The sequence below is a fragment of the Mus pahari genome, chromosome 9 (genome assembly GCF_900095145.1).
Source record: "Mus pahari chromosome 9, PAHARI_EIJ_v1.1, whole genome shotgun sequence".
NCBI lineage: Eukaryota > Metazoa > Chordata > Mammalia > Rodentia > Muridae > Mus > Mus pahari.
Window position 1 is genome coordinate 68,638,896 of NC_034598.1, and position 24,872 is coordinate 68,663,767.

General features: G+C 37.8%; 1 protein-coding gene across 4 annotated transcripts in view; it reads right to left on the minus strand.

The window, feature by feature from the left end:
- The window catches only part of Lin7a (lin-7 homolog A, crumbs cell polarity complex component), a 156,100-nt gene that overhangs the window by 33,035 nt on the left and 98,193 nt on the right, over positions 1-24,872 (minus strand). For 3 of the 4 annotated variants that reach the window (XM_021205313.2, XM_029542226.1, XM_029542227.1), the window contains 2 exons: positions 6,818-6,889; positions 4,248-4,457 (listed from right to left, as the gene is read on the minus strand). In XM_021205313.2, coding sequence (XP_021060972.1) covers positions 4,248-4,457; positions 6,818-6,889 — 282 coding nt within the window. Of the gene's footprint in view, positions 1-4,247; positions 4,458-6,665; positions 6,743-6,817; positions 6,890-24,872 lie in introns of all 4 variants that reach the window. The other variant, XM_029542228.1, reaches the window with a different exon arrangement.

Consider the following 24,872-nt stretch of genomic DNA (forward strand, 5'->3'; position numbering starts at 1 on the left):
CATTAGGTATATATCCTTTATTGGTAACTCTCCTTCTATTTAGACAGCTTTATGCGTATACAGGGCCTTTATTATGAAAACTGGACTCTGCCTCTCCTGAAACCTTCACGCACTGGTCGTGGTTCTGTTCTTTGGGACCTGGCACAACTGGAAGTTGCCTGGAGATTTTATTATTCTCCAGAACTTTCTCTTCTCTGCATCAAATGATTTAAATCCTTTAATAGAGAGCACCCCAGGGAAACATGCTGAGCTATGGCTGCATTCACTAGATCAGACTTCAGCCATGTCTGGACTGACCACCACATACCACAGTCAACGGTTGGAACAAGCACTGTGTGTCATTCCACCTTTGATATTTAGCCATGCCTCCCTTAGTCTGTATGGACATAGTCTCTGGCATCTAAGTGGGACTTCATGGAGAACCTTATTAAGTGAAGCCTATTGTGACAACTATTGGGTTTCTAATCATCTTGACTCCATCACTAAGTATATTTACTGTCCCTTTTGGATCCACACTGGCTACAGTCCTTAGAAATGGTCCTTGAGAGCACACTTGCACATAAAAGAGGTGAAAAGGAGACCATTAGACAGCTATAGATTTATACTCTTAACACTTTGACCTCCTATTAATGTGAAATTTTAATTCAGCCATTAGGTATTTCGCCAAGGCTTGACATAAGAAGTAGCCACACACAAAAGGACTCTTTTTTTTCAATGAGGCTATATAAGGTGATTCAGTGTCTCATTCGTAAGAACCCCATGGGAAATTTCTTTTCAAACCAGAAATGATAAAAAAAAAAAAAATCCTTCCATGAGACTTAAGCTGTTATGAGTTTCCTTCTGTTTTGACTTATAAGAAGAACAACAAGAAGGAAAAAAATCAATTGCTCAATTGCTGTATCTTTTCTTTATTTCTAGGTATTGATTCCCCCTCCTCTCTCCCTTTATTGTCTTATATTTCAACTTACCAGTTATGTGTTAATAAAATGATAAATTTTGGCAGCTATCATGACATTTCCTTTCTAAAAATAACAAAGATATATATATATATATATATATATATATATATATATATATATATATTATTTCCCTCAAACAAATATGATACATAATACCTATATGTAAAATATATGTATATGTAATAAATATAAAAGATGATGTCATTATAAACATCATTATTGAAGATTCTTGGGTTCATAAGATAATTTAATCTTTAACTGTTTCAGTAGCTCATAGTTCTCAGAATGCCTGGTAAAGTATGGTTGCCACACCCTTTGGACCATTTCTTTCAAGACTTTCAGTTTAGAACGGTATGTTCTGGACATCTTCCACATGAATCTTTGCAAATGCCACCTTGCTTCAAAGCCTACCTAGCAGTCACGCAATCATTTGCTAACCTTTTCTTTGGTTTGTTTCTGTTCTTTCAACTACAGGGCCTCCAACCCCATTTTATTATAAAATATTTTATTTGCAGTAAATGCCATAGCTTGTGTGAGATTGTTTCTACTGCAAAGACCTCTCAACCCAGGAGTTAAAGGCCAGGCTTCTCAAATTGCATTAAGTATGATTTCTGTGGCTAGGGGCGGGGCATTGAGCCATGTGGTTTCTCATCTGGAAATGCCTTGAGATGAGCACCCGATAACACAGAGACAACTTTCCTTTTGATTTACTTAAAAGTACATATTTTTAATTTTTTAGATTAATCTATTTTTCTCTTTTTTAATTGAATATTTTATTTATTTACCTTTCAAATGTTATCCCCTTTCCTGGTTTCCCCTCCGGAAACCCATATCCCATCCTCTCTCCCCATGCTTCTATGAGGGTGCTCCCCCCATCCCATCCTCTCTCCCCATGCTTCTATGAGGGTGCCCCCATCCCATCCTCTCTCCCCATGCTTCTATGAGGGTGCCCCCATCCCATCCTCTCTCCCCATGCTTCTATGAGAGTGCTCCCGTACTTGCTCACTTTTCCTCCTCCCATTTTCTCTCCCTAAAATCCTCCCTCTACCCCTCTTTCAAATGCACACCCCTCCCCCTTTCACTAATTGCTGTTCCATAGTTACAGGTGCATATATGATTTACCTTAAACACTTTAAAATAGGTAATTGTTACTCTTGGAGTTTAATAAACCAGGTTAGGGCGAGGGCAGTAATCAAGCCTATGTCTGAAGTAACACCCTAGCTAAGGGTGGGCATTTGTTAGACTGACTGTAATGAACAAATGATGTTTTTCTCTCTACCAAACTATGTTGGAAATTGACCTGGTTGAAAGTAGTGCCTTGTTAATTAACATGATATGGTTTTAAATGGAAATGACTAGTAAATGGTAGCTTTTAAGTAGATGTGAACTCTAGAGTCTTTGGAAACATAAATAGAGTATAAAAATCCTATACAAGGGGTTAGTAAGAATGTGGCCATAGGATAAAGAATGTGCTCCATAGAATTTTGACCCAGGAATATTCTCACCTGACTCAGGTGGATCTTCTAAGTTTTTTGGAACTTACCAGCTTCCCAGAGGGAGGTGATTGCTACTTTCTTATTAATAAATATTTGCTAATTTGCATACAGATATGTGTACAGCAGAGCTTTCTTTAAGGTTTAATAAAAGCAATATTCCTGGAAGTTTAAGAATCTCACTTACTTCAAACTTCTTTAGTGATCACAATTACCTATGAAAGGTGCATATGACCAAGTGATTGAACCAATCTTGGTAGACAGGTTGCTTCACTAATTTGCACCAATGTCCTTAAAATTAGTAACTTTTCTACCAACCTGCCTGCCTTTTAGAAAGTGGAGCTGCAGTTCGGCACAATTAGTCTGTAACAATATAGATACTGAGCAGAGAAACCAGGTCTGTTTGATTTCATTGTTCTATTGCTCTCTGCTGCTTCCCAGGTTCATCTCAAGGTCACTGCAGGAATGGATGCCTGAATGTGAAATGCTTAGAGCTCTGCTGCTTGCAGATGTGTGGGTTAAGCAGAGGCTGTTTGTTCCCTTGATAGAGAGTTCAAAGCCAATTTACCTATTTGATTGATGATGTCATACATGGCTATGATTGCTTTGTGCAACTGTAATGACTATGAAGACATTTGAGTGATTTTATTTTTGCTACTCTTCTTCCTATTTTTAAACTCATAACTCTTTAGATATGCAAAGTGTACTCAGAGAAATCATAAATTAATAACCCATGGCATAGCTCACCGTGAATCATAATGTTTGACCCTGCTTGGGATCCACTACCAGAAAGCTGGGCTCTACAATTTTCATTTGGTACAAGCTTTGAAAAGTAATAGTTATTGAAAGGTCAATAAAATGCTTATCTCAAAGCATTATCTCCTAGAAAAAGTAGAGATAATGGTGATTTGGGGATTGGAGTGATGATATAAAATATTCATGGACTGCTCATTTTGATGTTCATTAGAGAACAGCAGAGTGCAGTGAATAGCTTTTGTGAATATAAAACTGCTTCTTTTTAAATATGAGCAAATGCAAGTAAGATCAAAGATATAAACAGAAAAAGTTATACCATGGTTATCAATCAGGTATAGTTTTTCAAATACGATGTTAGATATTTTGTCTTGAACATGAATCAATTTAGCTTACATACTAAATCTTGTTCCTAGTTTTAGACCAAGGGGTAAGTATATTTTGATAAATTCTTGTTTGTATTTCTGAAATTTGTGACCTTAGACTGGTTACGTTTGACACAAGTAAGAGCTAAGGGAAATATTTAATTTGCTTCATAAGAAGCTATTTCTTGGGGTGGCATCTGCTTTGGTGGTATGGTACTTACTTAGCATACACATGGCTCTGGGTTCAATGCTTAGCACTGAAACAAGTGAACAAGTGAACTAACTGATTAAATAGCTAACTAAAACAAAACGAAACTTCAACCTCAACCATTTATAGGAACTTGGGTGAAATTGGCATCAAAATCATATTCTTCCAAACACCCACTTAATAGCAGTATTCTGAGATGGAAATTCTATATGATAATTTCTTGGCATGACTTCCTTATTTCATAACTGTTGATATTTATCATACTTGTGCAAGATGAATTGAGATATAAAGATATGAAATTACTGCCTTTATAGGTTTATATCCATCCAAGTCCTGGAAGCCCGTTGGAGATGGATATAAAATTGTTGTCTGTACTGTAATCTCAACATTGGCTTCAGTAATGGGTTGGGGGTGGGGGAGTGGGGAATGTACTTAGCGAGAAAAATCTCTGGGTATTTTATCAACATACCACTCCATTCACTGATAACAGCTGGTCTCCTCTTTTGAGGCCTCCATGTCTTTCAGCCACCCCTCCAGGGATGATGCGGGAGATGTAAATTGGGGAATTCTGTTCCTTCCCTCCCATCACGTTAAAACCAAGGCCTTCATCAGTCTTTGGCAGTTCAACTACCCGTGGGTGGGAGTGACCTTCGCTGGCTGCAAAAGCTGCAACTGTTGCCTGAAAAAAAAAAAGATGTTCTTTTGGTAATAAAACATGGGAAATAAGGCTAAGTATATGATCTTTGGGGAACAATGTCTTAGACTCTCTGACATTCTCCTGTTGAAGGAAGGACACAGAATGTCTTCTTTTATATGTGGTATATGACTCTTCAGTAAAGCCTCACCTAGTAATTTCTACCTTTGTAAGGCTTATCTCTTACAAAAAATAAAAACAAAAACAAAATCAATGTAAATGCTTTCAGAGTTCCATCAGTTACATGTAAATACTGATCAATGACTCCAAATATTTGTATAATACTATCTAGTACAATTGTTGAATGCATATTGACCCTGAAGCAGGGGCACACTTTTCCATGCTTTTGCCATGGTATACAGTCTAAGTTGTTGCTTGAACATATATAATCATCAGTACTTAGTCATCAGACTGATGAAGAAGTTTGTATGTATACATTCGTGGAAACATCTTTCTATTGCTGAGCCATTGGTTTAGTCAATATAAATATTTTTATTTTTTAATTCCAGGATGCTTAGATTAAAATAAAAATTAAAATGAGGTGCTAGATTAAAAGATGTTATTGTTATCTGATATTCATATTCTATATGACTATGAATGGTATCTTATTGGGTCATTTTCTCTCTTAATTCTACACTAACATGTCAGCTAGTATACTGATAGGAACAAAATGAATGGCTTGGGGAGTTATACCTAGACATACAAAATTTTATTTAATATGGCCCTAGCTTCATTTTAATATTAACACATTAGCTTCTTTAAATTCAAGAAATCAACTTACCATCACTTCCCACCCAACAGGAATAAAATAGTAGTTTCAATCAAGCAAAGAGTCTCTACCTGCTCCTTGTATTCCACTTCCATTAGCTTGCTTTAACCACAGTTGATTAGATGTCTAGCATAAAGTGATTTACTCTCAACACTGTGAAAATATTGATTTCCAACTACTGTACGTTCCTTATCCACACACCGCATTATCACATCAATTTAGCATTATGCTACTGCCTGCGTTTAATGAGAGATAGTGAATGACATGGAAATAATGGCTTGGTTTTAGCTCCATGCATTTGCTCATGCAAACCCTGTTGTCATGCAGGGGTTTTTAATGGCTGACATGGATGCAATGCAGACAGCCCAGAAACAACCAGAAAAAAAATTATTGTGCTATTGCAACATTATGCTGCTATCCTGCTGTTCTACATGAATAAGAAATGAGAATGGTAAAACACTACATAATTCACTTTCCCCTTAATTAAACCATGTAGGGATCATTTTTTTTTTCTCTGTGTGTTCCACTTCAGAACAAGCAAAGCATGATGTAATGGTAATCATACCCTCTATTTGCTGGGATCAGAAAGGAATTAAGAAAAAGAAAGAGAGGAAGAGAAAGAGGAAGAAGGAAGGAGGAGGAGGAAGAAAGGGAAGGAAGAAGGGGAGAGAAGAGGAAGAAGAGGAGGAGGGGCAGGAGAAGAGGAAGAAGAGGAAGAAGAAAGAAGAAACTTGCAAGTCAACAGTGTTTAGTTACAGAGTGAAAACTGAATATATCAGGGGAGAAATCAAAAAATAGGTGATAAAGGAGTTGAAAGAAGATTTCTGGTTATTCTCAGTGGTTCTCACTTCTTGGCATTATTACAAAGTTATAAGCCCTTTATGAGGAAAGTTGTGTTCTGTTAAAGCATTTCTGTATTTGTAAAATACAAGCTGTATGTGTGACTTTAGACTACCCCTATTGTTTCCTAGTGGTCCATCTTCCTGAAAATTTCACAATCATCTTTTTGTATCCTTTCCAATGGGACCTTTGTAGTTTCTCGGTTTGAGCCTTTAAGGAACAAAAGTGGTGACTGCCACAAAGGTGCCAGACCTTCCACTGGGTCACTGCCACTCTCAGCAAGTTTACCCATTGCCCAGCTGAGGACAAAGAAGGATGCTGACTCAGGGATGTCAGGTGAAAGCCTTGCCATGTCTGACTTACATCAGGGCTTTCGGCCTATGCAAATGAGTTTTCATGCTCTACATAGGCTATGGGTTCTTTTGCATCCACAGGATGTACCAGAAACCATGTAGAACTCGACACAGTGGAGCAGCAGATTTGCTTGTGCCAAATGGACATTTCGTGATTTTAATGAAATCATTCTCCTTCCTTAAGCTACAGAAGCAGCAGAAAAGGTCAGTTTTTCCATTAGGATTTTTTACCTGGTGAGTAGTACTGGTTCTAGACTCTGGGCTGCCACTGAGGTCTAAATTCTCTTACAGTGTACACACGAGAATACCTGAAACACACACGCGCACAATCAATTACTACATCACTGGGGTCGAGTGTTCTTTTAAAGTGAATCAAGTCTTACCTTTGCTGTGGCCCTCGCACGGAATTCAGGGCAGCCATTAACAGTAATCGTTTCATGCATGTATTGATACACCTAAAATAGTCATGTGAAAAAGAAAGACTATGTAAGAATATCGTAAGAACATCAATTCTCCCATTACAGATAGGAGGACAAATTTTCATTTTAGGATGGCTGCTTTCTCTCACAATAGGTTGATCCAGGATGATCAATCATCTTGATGATTTGGACCAAATATACCTCCTATTTTGTGTGTATATATGGGGACAGGGAAGGCCATTGCATTTATTTAGAAATTTTTAATCTGTCTAAATTTATGAACTACAACAGCCCTTTTATTTCTGATTCTATAAGATTCTATCAATAATTTTAATACTTTTGTATGTATGTATATATGTATATATGTATCTATTTCTATCTATAAAAATATGCTATTAAGTTACATGAATTAGTTACTGCTTGAATTTGGTAAAATTTTATATATAATTTTCAAAATTGATATTCCACCAAACTAAGATAATAGTATTTTTACACTGGCTTGAACTTTAACATGCTGGCAGGTGTGTTATTAATGATACACATTTATAATTTTGAATGTTCAGAGCTAAACATTTTTTTGGGAGCAAGCAGGATACTCAAATAGTCCTGTAAACACAGAGATAAAAAAAATAGTATTCTAGAGAAACAAGTCAGGTAAAAGGTTTGTAAAAATTAATGTATCAGTTTCCACTGTACATTAATAAACTTATGGTGAAACAGAAAGAATGCTGTGAGCTTGGAGACCTGTTAATTTTTTCTGTCTAATGGACCAAAGCTGGCACCTTGAGGAACCAAAAGGCTGACAATATTTTTCGTCTTTCTACCCATCTGGAAAATGGGTAAGATATGTTTACAAAGAAGTATGTTTTATTTTCCTTCCTTCCCTCCCTCCCTTCCTCCCTCCCTCCCTCCCTCCTTCCCTTCCTTTTTTGAAATAAAACTTTCAAGTGACCTGGCCTCTTAACAGCACTCCTTAAATAGCACATAACACAACCAATTAGCGTTTTAGGTGCAACAATAGAAGACATTGTTAAGACCTAGTATAAAAAATAATTCCTCATAAAAGTCTAGTGAGAAGATCATAAAAATCTTTATTTTGATGATTAAAAACAACAAAAAAATTGTTTCATCTTACAAAAACTGATATATGGGGAGTGGTTTCTAGTGTTATACTTTGAGGAAGATGCTTGGCCAAAAGGGAAAAAAAAGGTTCAAAATGTTGGACTGTGTGCTTATTTTGAAATTATGTAATGAAGTTATAAAATCTATCATGTACCACATAAAGATTAAAAAGTCCACTTGTAATCATGCTGGAGAATGTCTTTTTTTTGGGGGGGGAGAGGGATGAACTATTATTTCCTGAAAGAATGAAGTAGAAAAACTGCCACTAAAGGTCTACAAGAGTATTCCTTTCTTTTAATTACTCTTATTTTACATACATGCGTCAAAGCTTCTTTAAAAGGACACAAACTTTGATTAATGCAGCATTCAATAACCAATTACTAAGATTTGGGACCAGTGTCTCTCGACATATTTAGCTGGCCCACCTTTTCTCAAAGACATTGGATTGAGCCTCCACCTCTACTGACTCAAATTAACCAGCTGATGCTCCCAGAGGTAAACTATTGCAATGGTCTAGCTCAGAGAGGTAGAAAGGCGAGTGAGAACCTATCTTGTAGCTTTGAACCCTGACCAGATCATTCGGATGTTCAGTTTCAGCGAGAAATCTACATATGGTAGGAAGAGTCAGAAGTGTATTATTCCATAATTCTGCAGGTTCCTAAAATGGCTGTCAAACTATCATCGCTGGAAGTACATTATTTTTCTTCCATGATAGTTCTTCCACAAATATATCCTAGTTATTTATTTTCATAGCTGATTAAGAGGAGGAACCACTTCTCCCTTCTTTTTCTTCTCTTGTTAATAAACTCTCTCATTTCACAAGTTTCTCCACCCCCAACTCAATATCTTTTGCTTGATGTTCCCTGTTCATGCACACAGTCTCATAATTATGAGACACCCTTCACCCCAGCTGCCTGGTCAAGTACCTACCTGACCATATGTCTAGTGTGATTCTGGCTACATTCTGCCTTCAATGAACAAACCAGTCCAGGAATCACTGTGAAGAACCAAGCCTTGTCTTCATTTTTAACCTCTCCTGTGCTCCTTGCTCTTGCAAGTTCCATAGTCAATCTTCCAGGTCTTTGAATATCCCTATAACTTTGACAAAATTATTTCTCTACCTGGAAGGCATTTGTTTACCAGAGTTTATGAGGATGTTCAAAGGCCTAATTCAAGACTTATCTCCCTCATCAGATGTTTCCCACATCCCTTATAGAGTCCCTGGCCTTCTGAACTTTTTGTGGGTCATGCTGATTGTGACGTCTCTGTTTGCATTCACGGATGTTTATAGAGACCATCACTTAGCAAATAATTAAAAGACTGTCACTAACTGATTACAACAAAAGGTCATTTTTGTTTGGGAGAAAATGTAAATACTTAATAACTATTGCAAATTAAAAATAATTATCTTCAATATTCAAATTTGAATTTTCAATTAAAAACTGGGATTCCAAAAGGGCAGAACTGCCTAGATAATTGCACAGGCTCTGAAGACCGTTTGGAAACAATCTCTGCATGCCCAGCTTTCCAATTGTGTGATGCTGGTCAGTTAAGTGCTTGATTTCCCTGGGGCACAATGTTCTCAATTGGAAAATGGGCCTTAAAATGGTAAGTCTTTTATGAGGACTGGATAAGAAACATAACAGTTTGCCATATGTAGTTAGATAACTGAACGTTTACTAATAGCACTGCTGTCATGACATTGCTCATCTTGTTTGACCCTGAGATCTTCAGGGAAAAATCTCCCAGGATAAACAGTATGTGAACAGCTGTAGCTCTCAACAGGGGACCAATTTGTCCTCTGGAGATATTTGACAAAGTCTGCTGCCTTTAAGCAAGTGGCAACCGCAAATGTACAAGGCACCAATTTTTTTTTGGGGGGGGGTTCTGTATCCCCAACCCCCCAAAAAATCCATGAGTGAGGAAGATAGCTTTCTATAATGCTTGTATACTAAGTGAACTCAATCCAGTATTACTGTCTATCTTTTTCTTTCTACAAAGCACAGTAAATTTGGAATACTTGGTCTTCAAAAGTGAAATAAGGGACACCGTCTGGTTGGTGATCCAGTCAGATCAAATCTTTGAGATATTCAGTCTGGGGTGGATCATCTAACAAACCTCCTGCAATTCTCATTCCCTAAGGGAAAAAGAGGCATCCTTGTGTGCCTTTCCTGTCAAGGACAACTATAAATACGTTTGTCTATTTTGAAGAAATTTGTCAGGGAAAGTCACTCATTTTGCCAGATACCCAGAAAGGGTTCTTAATGGCAAAAGAGAAGATAGTTGCTTGTGCTTCATCAAAGGAAAGTGGGGTTTATTACCCTCTGAATCCCCTGTCTCTGATGTCTGATGACTTTGAGCTATGGCATTTGTAGGCAAATTCCATTGAGGTGCGTAGGCTTCATTACCAGGCGGGTGAGATCATTGTTAGAAGGTCTAATGCCCTTTTACCTTCTATTTCAACATTAGCGATTTCCTAACTTGTAAATACTCCAAGCGATCCCAGGATATTTTGAACATTTAGAACTTTTTCTAAGATGCTAAACGTTTAGAGAGGTTAGTTGATTCAATTCAAACAAAACAATGGTGGTATGTTGGTTCAAGAAGTGCATTGAAACATGTTCATCTAACACTCCTTTCTGAGTTATTCAGTGTTATCCAACTGTGCTAAATCATTAAAGATAACAGTCCTCTTCCAAAACTGAAAAAAAAAAAAACAAACAACAACAAAAAAATATGGGTTTCGTCACAAATTGGCTATTTGATAATTTTCCTTTTCTATTTTTATTTACTTATTCACTTTACATCCTGATCGATGCCCCCTTCCACAGTACCTCCCTCCACCCCACTCCTCTTCTCCTCTGAGAGGGTGGAAGCCCCCTTGATATCCATCCATTCTGACACAGCAAGTCTCTGAGGGGCTAGGTGCTTCCTCTACTGCTGAGGTCAAACAAGGCTATCTAGCTAGAAGAATGTATTCCATAGATATGCAACACCTTTAGGAATAGCTCCCATTCCAGTAGTTTGGGATCCACATATGCTACATATGTGTATGTGGGAGGGAGTAGGCCTAGGTTAAGTCCATGCTTGCTCTTTGGTTGATGGTTCAGTCTCTGAGAGTCCCAAGGGTCCAGGTTAGTTGACTCTGTTGGTCTTCCTGTAGAGTTCCTTTCCCCTTTGGGGCTACAATCCTTTCCCCTACTTTTATACAAGAGTCCCCAAGCTCCCTCCACTGTTTAGCTGTGGTATCTGCATCACTCTGAGTCACCTTCTGGGTAGAGCCTCTCAGAAGACAGCCATGATAGACTTCTGTCTGCAAACATAACAGAGTAACATTAATAGTATCAGGGATGGTGCTTGCTAGGAACACATTGGAGCACATGTCCTGGTGGTATGGTGGAGCATCTTTTGGATGTTTGCTCAGGGGCAATATAGCTTGGTCTTCAGCTAAAACTATTTCTAATTTTCTGAAGAACTGCCAGATTGATTTTCAGACTGGTTGTACAATTTTGAAATGCCAGCAGCCATGGAAGAGTGGTCTGCCTGCTCCACATCCTCACCAGCATGTGCTGTCACTTGAGTTTAGTTTTGTTTTGTTTTCTTTTTTTTTTTTTTTATCTTACCCATTCTGACCAATGTAAGATGGAATCTCAGGTTTGTTTTGATTTGCTTTTCCCTGGTGACTAAGGATGTTGAACATTTCTCTACGGGTTTCGCAGCCATTTGAGAGAGAATGCAAGGGGTTACTTCAATCTTCTTGTATCTGGCTTGCATGGTGACACACTACATGGTTGATTTTGCAGAAGGGTCCATGAGGTGCTGAGAAGAAGGTATATTCTTTTGTTTTTAAGTGAAAAGTTCTGTAGATATCTGTAAAAATCCATTTGGCTCACAACATCTGGTAGTTTCATTGTTTCTCTGTTTAGTTTCAGTTTTGATGGCCTGTATATTGGTAAGAGTGGGGACTTGAAGTCTTCCACTATTATTTAGTGGGGTTAAATGTGTGATTTGTGTTTAGTAAAAATTCTTTTATGAATGTGGATGCCCTTTCACTTGGGGAAGAGATGTTCAGAATTGAGGTATCATCTTGGTGGATTTTTTCCTTTGATGAGTATGAAGTGTCCTTCCACATCTCTTTTGATAACTTTTTTATTAAAATTTATTTTATTAGATTTTTAGAATGGCTACTGCAACTTGTTTCTTGGGTTCATTTTCCAGACCTTTACTCTGAGGCAGTGTCTATCTTTGTTGTTGAAGTGTGTTTGTTATATGTAGCAGAATGATGGGTCCTGTTTATATATCCAGTCTGTTAGCCTGTGTCATTTTGTTGGTGAATTGAATCCATTGATGTTGAGATATTAATGACCAGTGGTTGTTAGCTCCTGTTATTTTGTTGCTGGAGGTGGTATTCTCTCTGTGTGTGATTCTCTTCTTTTGGTTTCACTGTGTGATGATTAATTTCTTGTGTTTTCTTGGGTGTAGTTACCATTCTTGTGTTGGAGTTTTCCTTGTAGTATCCTCTATAGGGCTGGATTAGTGGAAAGATATTTTTTAAACTTGATTTGGTCATGGAATACCTTGGTTTCTCTGTCAATGGTGAATGAGAGTTTTTCTGGCTACAGTTGTCTGAGCTGGCATCTGTGATTTCTTTGGGTTTGCAAGACATTTGTGCAGGATCTTTTGGATTTTAGAGTCTCTGTTCAGAAGGCATATGTAATTCTGATAGGATTGTCTTTATATATTACTTGGCCTTTTCCCTTCAAGCTTTTAATATTCTTTCTTTGTTCTGTATATTTAGTGCTTTGATTATTATGTGGTGAGAGGATTTTCTTTTCTGGTCTCTTTGGTATTCTGTAGGTTTCCTGTATGTCTATAGCCATCTCTTTCTTTAGGTTAGGGAGGTTTTCTTCCAAGATTTTGTTGAAGATACTTTCTGGCCCTTTGAACTGGGAATCTTCATCCTCTTCTAGTACTGTTATTCTTAGGTTTGGTCTTTTCTTTGTGTCCCAAATTTCCTGGATGTTTTGAGCTAGGAACTTTTTACATTTGGCATTTTCTTTAACCAGTGTATCAACGTCTTCTATGATACCTTCTCTGCCTGGAGAAGAGTCTCTCTTCCATCTTTTGTATTCTGTTGGGGATGCTTGCGTCTGTAGTTCATGTTCTCTTTCCTAGGTTTTACATTTCAGGGTTGCCTACATTTGTGTTTTCTTTATTGCTTCTATTTCCATCTATAGGACTTGGCCTGTTTTATCCATTCCCTTCACCTATTTGATTGTACTTTCCTGTATTTCTTTAAGGTACTTCTTTATTTTTTCTTTAAGTGCTTCTACCTGCTTGATTGTGTTTTCCTATATTTATTTAAGGGAATTATTTATATCCTCTTTAAAGGCCTCTGACATCTTCATGAGATGGGATGTAAGGTCACTATCTTGCTCTTTAGGTGTGCTAGGGTATCCAGGGCATGCTATGGTAGCAGAGCTGGTTCTGATAGTGCTCTGTTGCATTGGCTTCTGCTGACTGTGTTCTTGCACTTGCCTTTTGCCCTCTGGTTGTCTCCTGTATTGGCTGGCCTGGGTGTCTCAGGTTGGAACAGCTCTTCAGGGAAGCAGGTGAAGCTGTGTCCATGTTAGACCAGGCCTCGGGGGAGGAAGGCAGAACTGTGGGGTGGGGCGTGGTGTGCAATCAAAGACTGCAGGTGAAGGTGTGGATGAGAAGGAAGATGTAGCTCTGATAGGATGGGGAAGAGCCCATGGCTACTTGGATTCCTGGGATCCCAGCAGATGGGATATTGGAGTAGGAGGTCTCCCCTTTGTGTTCCAGGTTAGAAAGGTTAATACAGGCCTCCTGGAAGGCTGGTGGAACTGTCAGTTGTTTAAAAATATTAATAAATACTTTACATTTTCTTTTTCTTTATACTGAAAAGCAAATCGACTTTTTAAAATAGAATTTTATCAATGGGAGACGAGCTAGAACACATGAAACAAACCTTCACTTTGACTCCAATTTATGAACTAAGTGTCAATAGCATTGTCGTTTAGAGTGAAACTAAACATCCGAGACTGTAGAGAAGACTTTCTGCTTTGAACTTTCAGAAGCTAAACACCACAAGAGAAGTTTTTAATGTATACGTTTCAATCTTGAAAATCCTCAACAACATATAGTGGTAGGGAAGAATCGTTATGATTTGGCTATAAATTTCTCACCCTGAATCCCTTTTAAAGGAGACTTTAGCAGTTTACCACCTGTGAACTTTATTTTCCAGTACATGTCAAGTAGGCGATCAAATTAAGGTAAGGCACGTGATTTTGTTGGCATAGACTATTATCCTTATTATGCTCTAATTGTAGCCGTTAAACAGCTTTTATTTCTATTATTTCTATTCTCTGTATAACTAAGATCTTTGAAATTGATGTCTTTAACATGTAGATGGTTAGCTGGTTCCACGTGTATTTTTTTACTCTTTGCATTTAAGGGTAGATGTTGATTTTTTTCTATTCATTATAATATAATAGTTTCATTGTCTTTTTAATTTTGAAGTTATGTAGATATTTCTATGCTCTCCTGATATAATCAACATTTCCTCTCCCCATCACAGTTTTCTCTGGGCACACGACTCAGTTGTATTTGGGGACAAATTCATTAGAGTTAAGCGAGATGTGTCTAGGAAAGGACTTTTCTTTCCTTACTTTCTTTACCAGTGTGTGTGGTTGCAGCCTTCAATGTCCAGAGAAAAGGCATAGAAGTATATATATAGCCCAGTTGTTGAGAGCACCACTTTCTCTTTAAGAGGACCCAGATTTGCTACTCATTATCTACATATCAGCTCATGACTATCCAAGACCCCAGTTCCAGGGGATCTGACATCCCCTCCTGGCCCCTACAGGCACCAGACACACAGTTGGTACATAGATATATGTGTAGGCAAAACACTCATATATAAATTACAATTTAAAAATAGTATTTTTAAGTCAAGCCAGCAAAGTAAGATTTTTTTTTTTCTGACACTTGCTATATTCTCCAAGTAAATTTCATTTTTATAGAATCCTTCCATCTTTAGTTGCTTTTCTTATATTTTCTCCAGTGCTGGAAGTTATGATTTTTTTCCTTAAAAATTAGAATTTGCTAACATAAGGGACAGGAAATGGAGGACAAACTAAAACACAATGTTAAAGAAGAAGAAGTGAACTCATTAAAAATGTGGTGAAAGGAGGGGAAAAAGTGACTGGGAGAAATTGCTTGCACAAAACTAGCTTATGACCTCTCGAGGTGGTTAGTACAAAGAGGAAACATTAAAAATAATCACTAAAATGCTTGGGCAGGTAGGTCATCAAGGAAGATACATATACATGTGTGGAAAATGTGAAAAGACAGTCATGAGGGAAATCAAATTATGATAATAATTAGATTAATCTGAAAACTTACTAGAATGTGAAATGAAAAAAAGAAATGGCATAAAATGTAGGCAAGAACATTGAACAATGGAAACTTTCAGCCGTTGCTAGTGGGAACATATAATGGTGCAGCCACTTGAGGAAACAAGATAACAGCTTTCTACAAAGCTAAACCCACGTGTACTCTAGAAATCCATTAATCTACTCCTACCTATTTGTTCAAGACAAATAAAAGTTGTGTTCATGGAGAAATGAGATGTGGGTGCCAAATAGCATCTGTGTTTGTAATTGACTTAAACTAGAAACCATCAGAATAGCTTTCAGCAACTTTGTGAGACCTGAAAATGACAGTAGACTCAGTTAAGTCATGAGCAGGTGTAGAAAGTGACGTGCATTCAGGATAATAGGAATAAACCGGGAAGAAGTGAAAGGGGCACATGCGCAGTGATGTGGTCCAGAGTTCAGCACTCCGTAGTGTGCATTATCACTTGGTAGATGTACGGCTTTTAGTTAGGAGTTTATAATGGCAATAAAATTCCAGAGTATACTTTTAAGTATTTCTATAAGGTCATTAATGTTAGACACAAGTCACCTCTTGAGACAGACAATGCACCAGTAGAATAGTATCACTTACAATTAAAGACAAAATCAGATACTCTGTACTTAAAGACTGAAGAAAAGCATGATGCATTGGGAAAGAAACCTTTTGATCCAGTTCACACATTTTTGCTTTAGTGTACTCTTAATTGCTGCTGCACCTGCTACGGAAGGACCGGAAGGACAGTCGCTCATGTGAGTGTTCTGCAGTCGGTAACCGTATTAGTCAGTGGTTTAACTGGTGCTGGTGATATTGTCCCTAAAAGGTAACAAACAGCCACAAGAGTCAGAGATAAGCTTCCTGCTCTGAGGCTGGTGTAGGGAGTCCTTTTGTTTTAGATTCTACCATCAGGTCAGGCCAAACCAGACAGGTTTGATTCAGACCAGAAAAAAAGAGTAGTTTGACTCCGGTGTCGGGGCCCAAGTGACATTCTCTAATCTGCATTTTTCCAGAAAGAGGTGTATTAGAGAAGACCTGATAAAGTGGTACCCCAGGCTTTCATTTCCTGTTGCGCTCTCCCCTTGACTCCTTGGACTGGCAGGGTCAGGAAGAAGAATGGAACACAGAGGAACATGCAATCTCTCCCTGACTCCTGGGCTACACTCTCCTCTGAAAAACACAGAAACCTCAAGCCTGGTTCTCACAGACCACGTGTGTATTTCTAAGCTCAGCTAGGCGACTCCGGCATTCCGCGGCAAAGAGATCCATTCCACTTACGATTTACTTTCAAGGACATTAACAGGACTGCAGCCGAATGGAAATTGTCCATAATTTGTGACCGATCTTAGGTTTTGAAGTGAATTTATGTGAAATGGTGTTACCAGACTGAAAGAAAATGTAGTATTAAATTGCAAGTGATCGCCAATGCCAGGATTTGGATGTAGATTAGGAAAAATTGGGGGCAAAATGATACTTTTAAAATATATAATCATTTGCCTAATCAGGTTAAAAAGAAATGAAGGCTCTTTTCTGGATTATTATTTACAGATAAAGATTATCGAGAAGGGCACATTAACACACTTCTCTTGTGTCATACCACCTAAATCACATGGAAGAGATATGAGGCTTCTTAGAGATGGTATTTGCAAATGAAAAAAAAAATGATTAAATGTTCCATCTATCCAGACAGCAAATGGTTTTCCCTTGCTTTTAGTGTGAAAATACAGAAGTAGGTAGGAGAGCTGCAGGTATGTTACATAACCCATTCCTTAAAAACTCTACCAATTTGGAAATTGCTGGAAGTTATTTATAGCACTTGTTTTAGGTGAATTAAAATGACTAGGCAATACAGTTAATTTTCCCAAAGGAACAGAAAATACTTTGTTCAGTTTTATGGCTTCACAACTAATTATTCTGTTATATAAAAGCAAAATAATTAGTTGTGCAACTATAAAACTGAAGAATGAGGCTAATTTTCAGAAACTGTAACATTAACCTTTATTTCAGTGCTAATATTTTATAATTGGTTTACAATTCCAATGGATACTTAAAACATATAACTTTCATAAGGTAGCACACATTAACTGGTATGGGTATGTTAGTAACATTGAGGAGGAAATGAAGAACACAAATACCAGCCAATTTCTTCAGGGTCCATATGGCAGGTGGCCAAGCCACCAGGGAGAAATATCTTCCCTTGTAGTTCAAACATCATTCCCTTGAGGCAGATATTCCTGTCCTGTCCCTGTCACACAGCCAGACTCTCCGGTGACAGGAAATGCCTGAGCAAAATTTGGGGAACATGTCATCTCCAATTAGTGTAACAGTATTCAAAGCCTGCGGATTATTTCCACTTGCTTATTTTGAGCGAAGCTAAAAAATGCTTTAGCTTAAGAACATTGTTTGTCTGTTTTCATTGAAAAGAATCGACGGTACTAAGATCTTGGCTCGACAGTTTTACCTTTTGCCACAAAAAGTTTGTAAGAGTTGTAAATTCAGTTCCACTTAAAATACAGCGTTGTCAGCAGAACCAATCAAGTATTTTGGAACCCTTAGGTGTGTAATGCCATTGTTACTGATAAATGAGGACAGAGGAAAACCAACTCAGTTACTCAGAATCAACTTGTTGACTCAGTTGATTAGATTAAAATTATAGCCAATAAGGCCATAATAAAAATTCTGGAAGCCGGGTGTGGTGTTGCACGCTTTTAATCCTAGCACTTGGGAGGCAGAGGCAGGCGGATTTCTGAGTTCGAGGCCAGCCTGGTCTACAAAGTGAGATCCAGGACAGCCAGGGTTACACAGAGAAACCCTGTCTCGGAAAAAAAAAATTCTGGATACCCAATTAAATTGGAATGCTAGATAAATGATAAAAATTCTAGTTCATGTTATGTCACACACACATACACACACACACACACACACACACACACACACACACACANAGAGAGAGAGAGAGAGAGAGAGAGAGAGAGAGAGAGAGAGAGAGAGAGAGAGAGAGAAAGAGAATGAATCAGGATGGTATTAGTCTTGCCATTAAGGAGCAAATAGTAGTCTTAGCTTATGTTTGGCTCTAGGGAAGAAAAGATGGAGAGAGGCCCAGTGAGGTGAGGATGGAGGATGTGGGAAAAGGAGATTATCTTCAGCACCTGGCATCTGATTTCTAATCTTTCAGAGATGTTTTAGCTGATAGCTAAATATGTAGGTGTGGTACCCAGAGGAAAAGCTGTAGGTTCTAAAATACAATTTGCCAGCCTTATATTTAAATGTCTTACAAACCTCTGTGTCTGTGTGATCCTATCAGAGAAAACTACAGCAAGAAATTGAGTCAAATTCAACATCTTCCTTGTTTTTAATTTATAATCCTAGTCTTCATTCTGTGTTGGTACTATCAAAACAAGCAAGTTATTACTTTTTAAAATTGGAATAACTTCTATATGTTCATTTTCAACTCAATTATATCCCAGGAGAAGGCACAAAGAAACAAAGTTTTAAGAAGAGACATTGAAAGTCAAAGCAGTTTACTCAGCAAAATATAAAACTACACAAGTAAGGAATGGAAGTCGTCTGGAATTTTCCCTTAAAGAACAACCACCAAAAGATGTTTTGTATTGACCCCTTATCTATTATGCTTAGCAATCACAAACATCACCTGTCATTATTTTCTTTTATAGACTGTTTTATCTTTTAGCATGATCATAGAAATTATGACATCTTGGTACATACTAATGCCTTTTCTACTTAAGGCTCCATGTCACTCTAATACAGATGTGCCACAATCCATTGGGTAAATCCAAGTGAACATTTGGTGTTTCCATCTTATCCCAAGACAGATAGGCTTGGGTTTTACAACTCTCAAACCATCTATTTATGAAAAGTTATTTGGGTGGATTTCTGAGTCAAAGTTACATGCATTCCCAACACTGATAGATACTGATCTATTGCCTCTTCTGTAAAGAGTTGTAAACTGCAACCAGCATTAAAAGAATCTAGTCTAGTTCATCTCCAGATGGCCCTAAAAGCAACCTGACCTCTGATGAGATTATCCATATGTCTACCAATGAGTGAATCAATAAGAGATGTATAACTCTAAAATGAATTACTACTTAACATAACAAAAGGAAGAATCCTCGATTCATGCAACAGTACTTATGGTCTTTATTCTGAGTGAAAGAAATTGGAGGGAGAAAGAACAAACATTATACAATTTATTTCTGATTAATTTGTTAAAAAAATCATTTATCAGAATTTAGTGCTAGATTCACAGGCTGTCCTTACTTTAAATGAAAAAAAGTAAGCAATGTCACAGTTAACCATTAAAAATTATTACTTTTCAGGTTGTAAGAGGTTTAGAATAATATCCAGTATAGAAATGAAGCTCTTTCAGAAAACTTATCATTCAAAGCATGAATGCAAGTAATGTTCTTCAAATTGTAAAACAAAATCTGTCCAATTCATACTCCAGGTTCATACTAATTTCTGGGCTTTTTCTTTAGCAAAATACTTGCTGGAACAACATCTTAAACAACACAATCACCATTCTGCAGTTGAATTGTCTGGCGGCTGTTTAATCCTGATGGGATTTGCTCTCCAGTCCTCAAAGACTTTTTTTTTTTTTTTTCACAAATCCTCTGGGTGCATTTAAGTTTGTGAATGGTCCATTCCCAGAAATGTTGGCAGGAACTGATTCCTTCAGAAACCAGAACAGCTGAATAAGCTATAAATATCTTTGTATTTGGATGAACTAATTGGCGTATTCTTCACAAATAGCATGCATATTTTATCCTTTGAAAGAGGTAGATTGGGATGTGCTGTTTGAAGGTCCAGAATCACATCTTGAAGTTTGGAAATGATTGTGGCAGAGCAGTTGTTGTGGAGGAAGCTAACACCCTTCCTTAACTGGGATTAATACAAAACTGATAACCTATCTTGGGTCTTCTTGACGCCCATCAGAGGTTGCAATCCAGACAGAAGACTGTAAACTCTCTTCTTCCATCTTCCTCGGTAGACCTTTGAGTATGGCAGTACAGATAGAAAAGGCTGCTGTGTCTCTACTGATTGGCTCTCCAACTTCCTAGTCTTCATCAGCTAACCTTGAAAGAACTGAGTCTTCTCATGCCTGGAAACAAATTCCAGAACTCCAAGTCTAAGGACGATTTCTGTATCTGGTTCTCCACATTCCTTCTGACTTCTAAGGTTTGTGTTCCTTGCGTTGTGCTCTGTATGTTCCAGAGAATGATTTGTTGTAGCTGTGGTCCACTTCATAGAAGAGATGAAGATCTGATTTTGCTCTTGCTTAACCCCATTAGCTATACTATTCCTTATTTGTGCTCTTGATAATATGGTGAACTTTGACTATTCTGTCATCCTGTTCAACATGATGCTCTTCTTGAAGTGCCCTTCCTAGCACTCATGAGGAACTGTTCTATGCACCTATAAATGTCTGTTAAAAGAATGACAGAATGTGTGCTCATAGTTAATGATGATGAATTCACTCAGGAAACCTAGGCAGATGGGATAGATTGCTTTTGCCTGGAGTCCTACCAGAACTACCAGCTAGCCACTGGGCTGTAAGTGAAGGTCTGGTCTAAGGTACATTTCCTTCTAGGAGGGTTAGCTCAGGCTGCTCTGCGGTACGAAGTAGACACATCCTTGGATCTCACTCTATTGGACAGCTGAATTTCTTGTGGCCCTTGGTCCTCAGTTTGAGGGGATGTTGCCCTAAGGAGCTCCACTTACAACCTGGAGTGATTTGTCCACTAGGCAACAAGTTACTTCTGAAAAAAAAAGGATAGCAACCCAAAAAGCAGTTCTCTTGGTCAGAAAGTAGCCAAAGGCACCCAGAGGAGATAGCTATGCGATAGGTCTATGAGGTATATGCACGAGTTGTTTATGAATTTGTCTAGATGATGTATATAGTCTTATTTTATGTTTTAAATGTTTTGGACAATGTTTCCCATAAATTTAATGTTGTCCAAATTATTTTCAAGGTAATGCCATAGTGAATGTTATAAATGTATCATAGCATATATATGAAAAGATAACTAAAAGATGAAAAGCCACTGTTTGCTTTAGTAACTGCCACGAGTTGTTTGTGCTCTTTTAGAAAATTCATATGTTGAAATCACTTTAGGTTCACTAAAGGCTGATTGGATAACAGTAATTTTCAAAAATAGATCTCAGCATAGGGAAATGAAGGATTTGCTTCTTTATTTTTCTCCTTCCTTGCTTGCTTGCTTCCTTCATTCCTTTCATCTTCCCTTCCTCCCTCCCTCCTTCCCTCCCTCCCTCCCTCCCTTCCTTCCTTCCTTCCTTCCTACATTCTTTCTCTTTTCTTTGTATGTATGTGCATGCTGGTTTGTGTGTTTTCCTGTTTGGACAAGTACACTTGTTCTTTTGCTTTTTAAATAAAGGCAAAACCTATACGTTCAAGGTTTGTTTTACAGCAAGGTATGCGTGTGTATGTGTGTGCATACAGAGGCCAGCGGACCTTTGATGCTACTCCTTAGGAACTATTCCTCTTGGTTTTTTTTTTTTTTTTTTTTTTTTTTTTTTTTTTTTTTTTTTTCAGACATGGACTCTCCTGGGCCTGCAATCCTCTAGTCTCAATCTGTTTCTACTTCCCCAATTCTGGGATTACAGATGTGCTCCAACACACATAGTTTTACTCTGTGGAATACAGGGATCAAAGTCCAATCTTGGAAGGCAAACACTTTACTGACTGAGCCATCTCCACGTTTCATCCTTTTCCAATGAAATCATCTGACGACTGAGGTTGTAACTGTGCTATCTATGACCAAATCAACTTTTACGAAAGCTACCGCGGGTGAGGCACAATTTATCAATATGTAAACCTTGTAAAATAGTTCATTCTGCATGTTTATGAACTGTGTTCCTTTATATGATGTGAGCGTATCACCTAGACCTGATCTTACTTCTTAGATTGATCACTGGAACATAAGGGCTAACTACCATTCATTCCTGTTATAAACAATGATGGTCCAGGAAACTTCTGCAAGCACCAACTAGCCAACATTGAAGTACTGCTTGCAGAGACAATACACCAATAGGATCCTATGAGTTTCTCATCACATTTTCATGTCTCAGTTAATGTTTAAGATTTTTCTTTTTTTTTTCCCCCAACATAGGAGTGAATCATTATCCGTATCCGTGAGTTCAAGGCCAGTGACACAGCATGCCTGAGCAAAATGTATTTTGAAATAAACCTCTTCTCTTCATGACACGTAGCAGACTCCTAGTGCTCCAGCACACTGATAGACCTTCAGCTTGGATCATTTTAAACAGCAAAATCTCCCTCAAAAGCACAAGGATGTGACAAAGAGGGCAAGACACATGCTTCGTATGAGCATGAGAGCTGAAAGGAAGGGGGAATACTTTTCCTTGTTCACCCTCAGCTGGGAACTGCAGTCTGAGCAGTGGGTTAATCAGATTTTTTTTTCTTAAGAAAAGGAAATGACAGAATGAAGAATTCCAGATTGGGCGCTTGTCTTTATTCCCACCACCCTGATTCATAACTACTGCAACACCAGACTACACTCTTTACAGAAAGAAGCTTTCTTCCAAAAATTTCTAACCATCCTCCCGTGTTCTACTGCACACATTCTAAGCATGTGCTTGTTATCTGTTATTAGTCTCATAAGGTGAATAATAGTCTTATAAAACAATCACCAGGTTCTATGCTGTTACTAAAGAGGAGCTCGGGCTAAAACATATGCAGCCTTAAAAAAAAATAAAGTTAGAAAATTGGCTGATTTAAAAATGGATGAGGAAAAAAAAAATGGATGAGAATTTGCAGCCGACATCTTTAAGGTTCTCTACTTCCAGCTCATTCATTTACCGACAAAATATACACTCCCTAAAAATGACTCTGTTTTCCATTTTGTTGCAGATTAAAATGGGAAACTGAAGTAGATCAAGGATATGAGCGCAACCCAACATTTTTCTTTTGTTTTTTTAAAATCTGTAAGTTCAAGGTTTGTTTTACAGCAAAGTGGCTGTTGCATTCCCTCAAGGAAGGGCTGTGATCAGCTTCCAAGTGTACACAGGAACTTCCCCACGATGCCATTGGTGTAGATTTGATTTGGCTTGACCTGTGCAGACGGCCCATGCTCCCTCCTGCCATTCTGTTGAGTTCTTTAATCATTTTCCCTAATGATGATGGTTCAGTTACCTAAGAAGTGTAGGGAACTCAGGATAAATCCTCTATCGCTTAAACATAAACATAGCAAACAATACTTGCACTTCGTGCGATATGATCTTTTCCAGTTCCATCCTTTACCTGCAAAGTTCAGGATTTCATTTTTCTTCCCAGTTACGTAGAATTCCATAGTATGTATGCACCACATTTTCATTGCACATTCGTTAGGAAAAGGTTGTTTCTATTTCTTAACTATTCTGAATAGAACAGCAATGAAGGTGGCTGAGAAGTAGCTATAGAGTATGGTGTTTAGCCATTAGGGCATATGCTAAGGAGTGGTATAGCTTGATCAGATGGTAGACTTATTTTTAGCTTTTTGAAAAATCTTAATGTCAATAATTATCAACCTTCCTAAATACTTGAGTTCCTTTAATACAGTTCCTCATTTTATAGTGACCCCCCAAACATAAAATTATTTTGTTTTCTCTTCATAACTCTAATTTTGTAATGGTTATAAATTGTAAATTAAATATCTGATATGCAGGATACCTGGTTTGCGACTCCCAAAGGGGTTGTGACCAGCAGGTCAAGAAACTGCTGCTCTATGCTGATCTTCAGCGTGGCTATATGAGTTTGAAAAACCACCAACAGTGAAGGAGGATTCCATTTCCTGTCCATCCATCATTTCTTGTATCTGTCATATATGTATACACAAATATGTCAAATATATAACTGGCAAAAAGTCTTTCCCTTTCTGTGAGCTTCCTCTTCAAACAGTTCATTGTTTCTTTAGCTGTGCAGAAAATTTAGTTTTATGAAGTCCTACTTTTCAATTGTTGGCCTTATTTCTTGGACAAGTGGAATCTTATTCAGAAAGTCCTTTCCTACACCCATATCATGTACAGTATTGTCTATATTTTCTTCTAGCAGTTTCATGAACGCTTTCTCTCATTTGAGGCTCCTCATTCCAATTCTTCAGATGTGATTATGTGTTGAGGAGTAATAGCAGGAACCAGAAAAGTAAAATAAATCCATTGTTGGGGTGGAGGGTAGAGAAGAAACAGAATAGTAGGGTATAAGTTATCTGATGCAAAATATTAAGTGGAAGCAGTTCTAGCTAAGGAGTAGAGGAGAGATAGACATAGAAGGGGAGGAGGAGGTAGAGAAGGAGAAGGAGAAGGAGAAGAAAAAGGAGAAGGAGAAGGAGGAGAAGAAAGAGAAGAAGAAGAAGAAGAAGAAGAAGAAGAAGAAGAAGAAGAAGAAGAAGAAGAAGAAGAAGAAGAAGAAGAAGAAGAAGAAGAGGAAGAA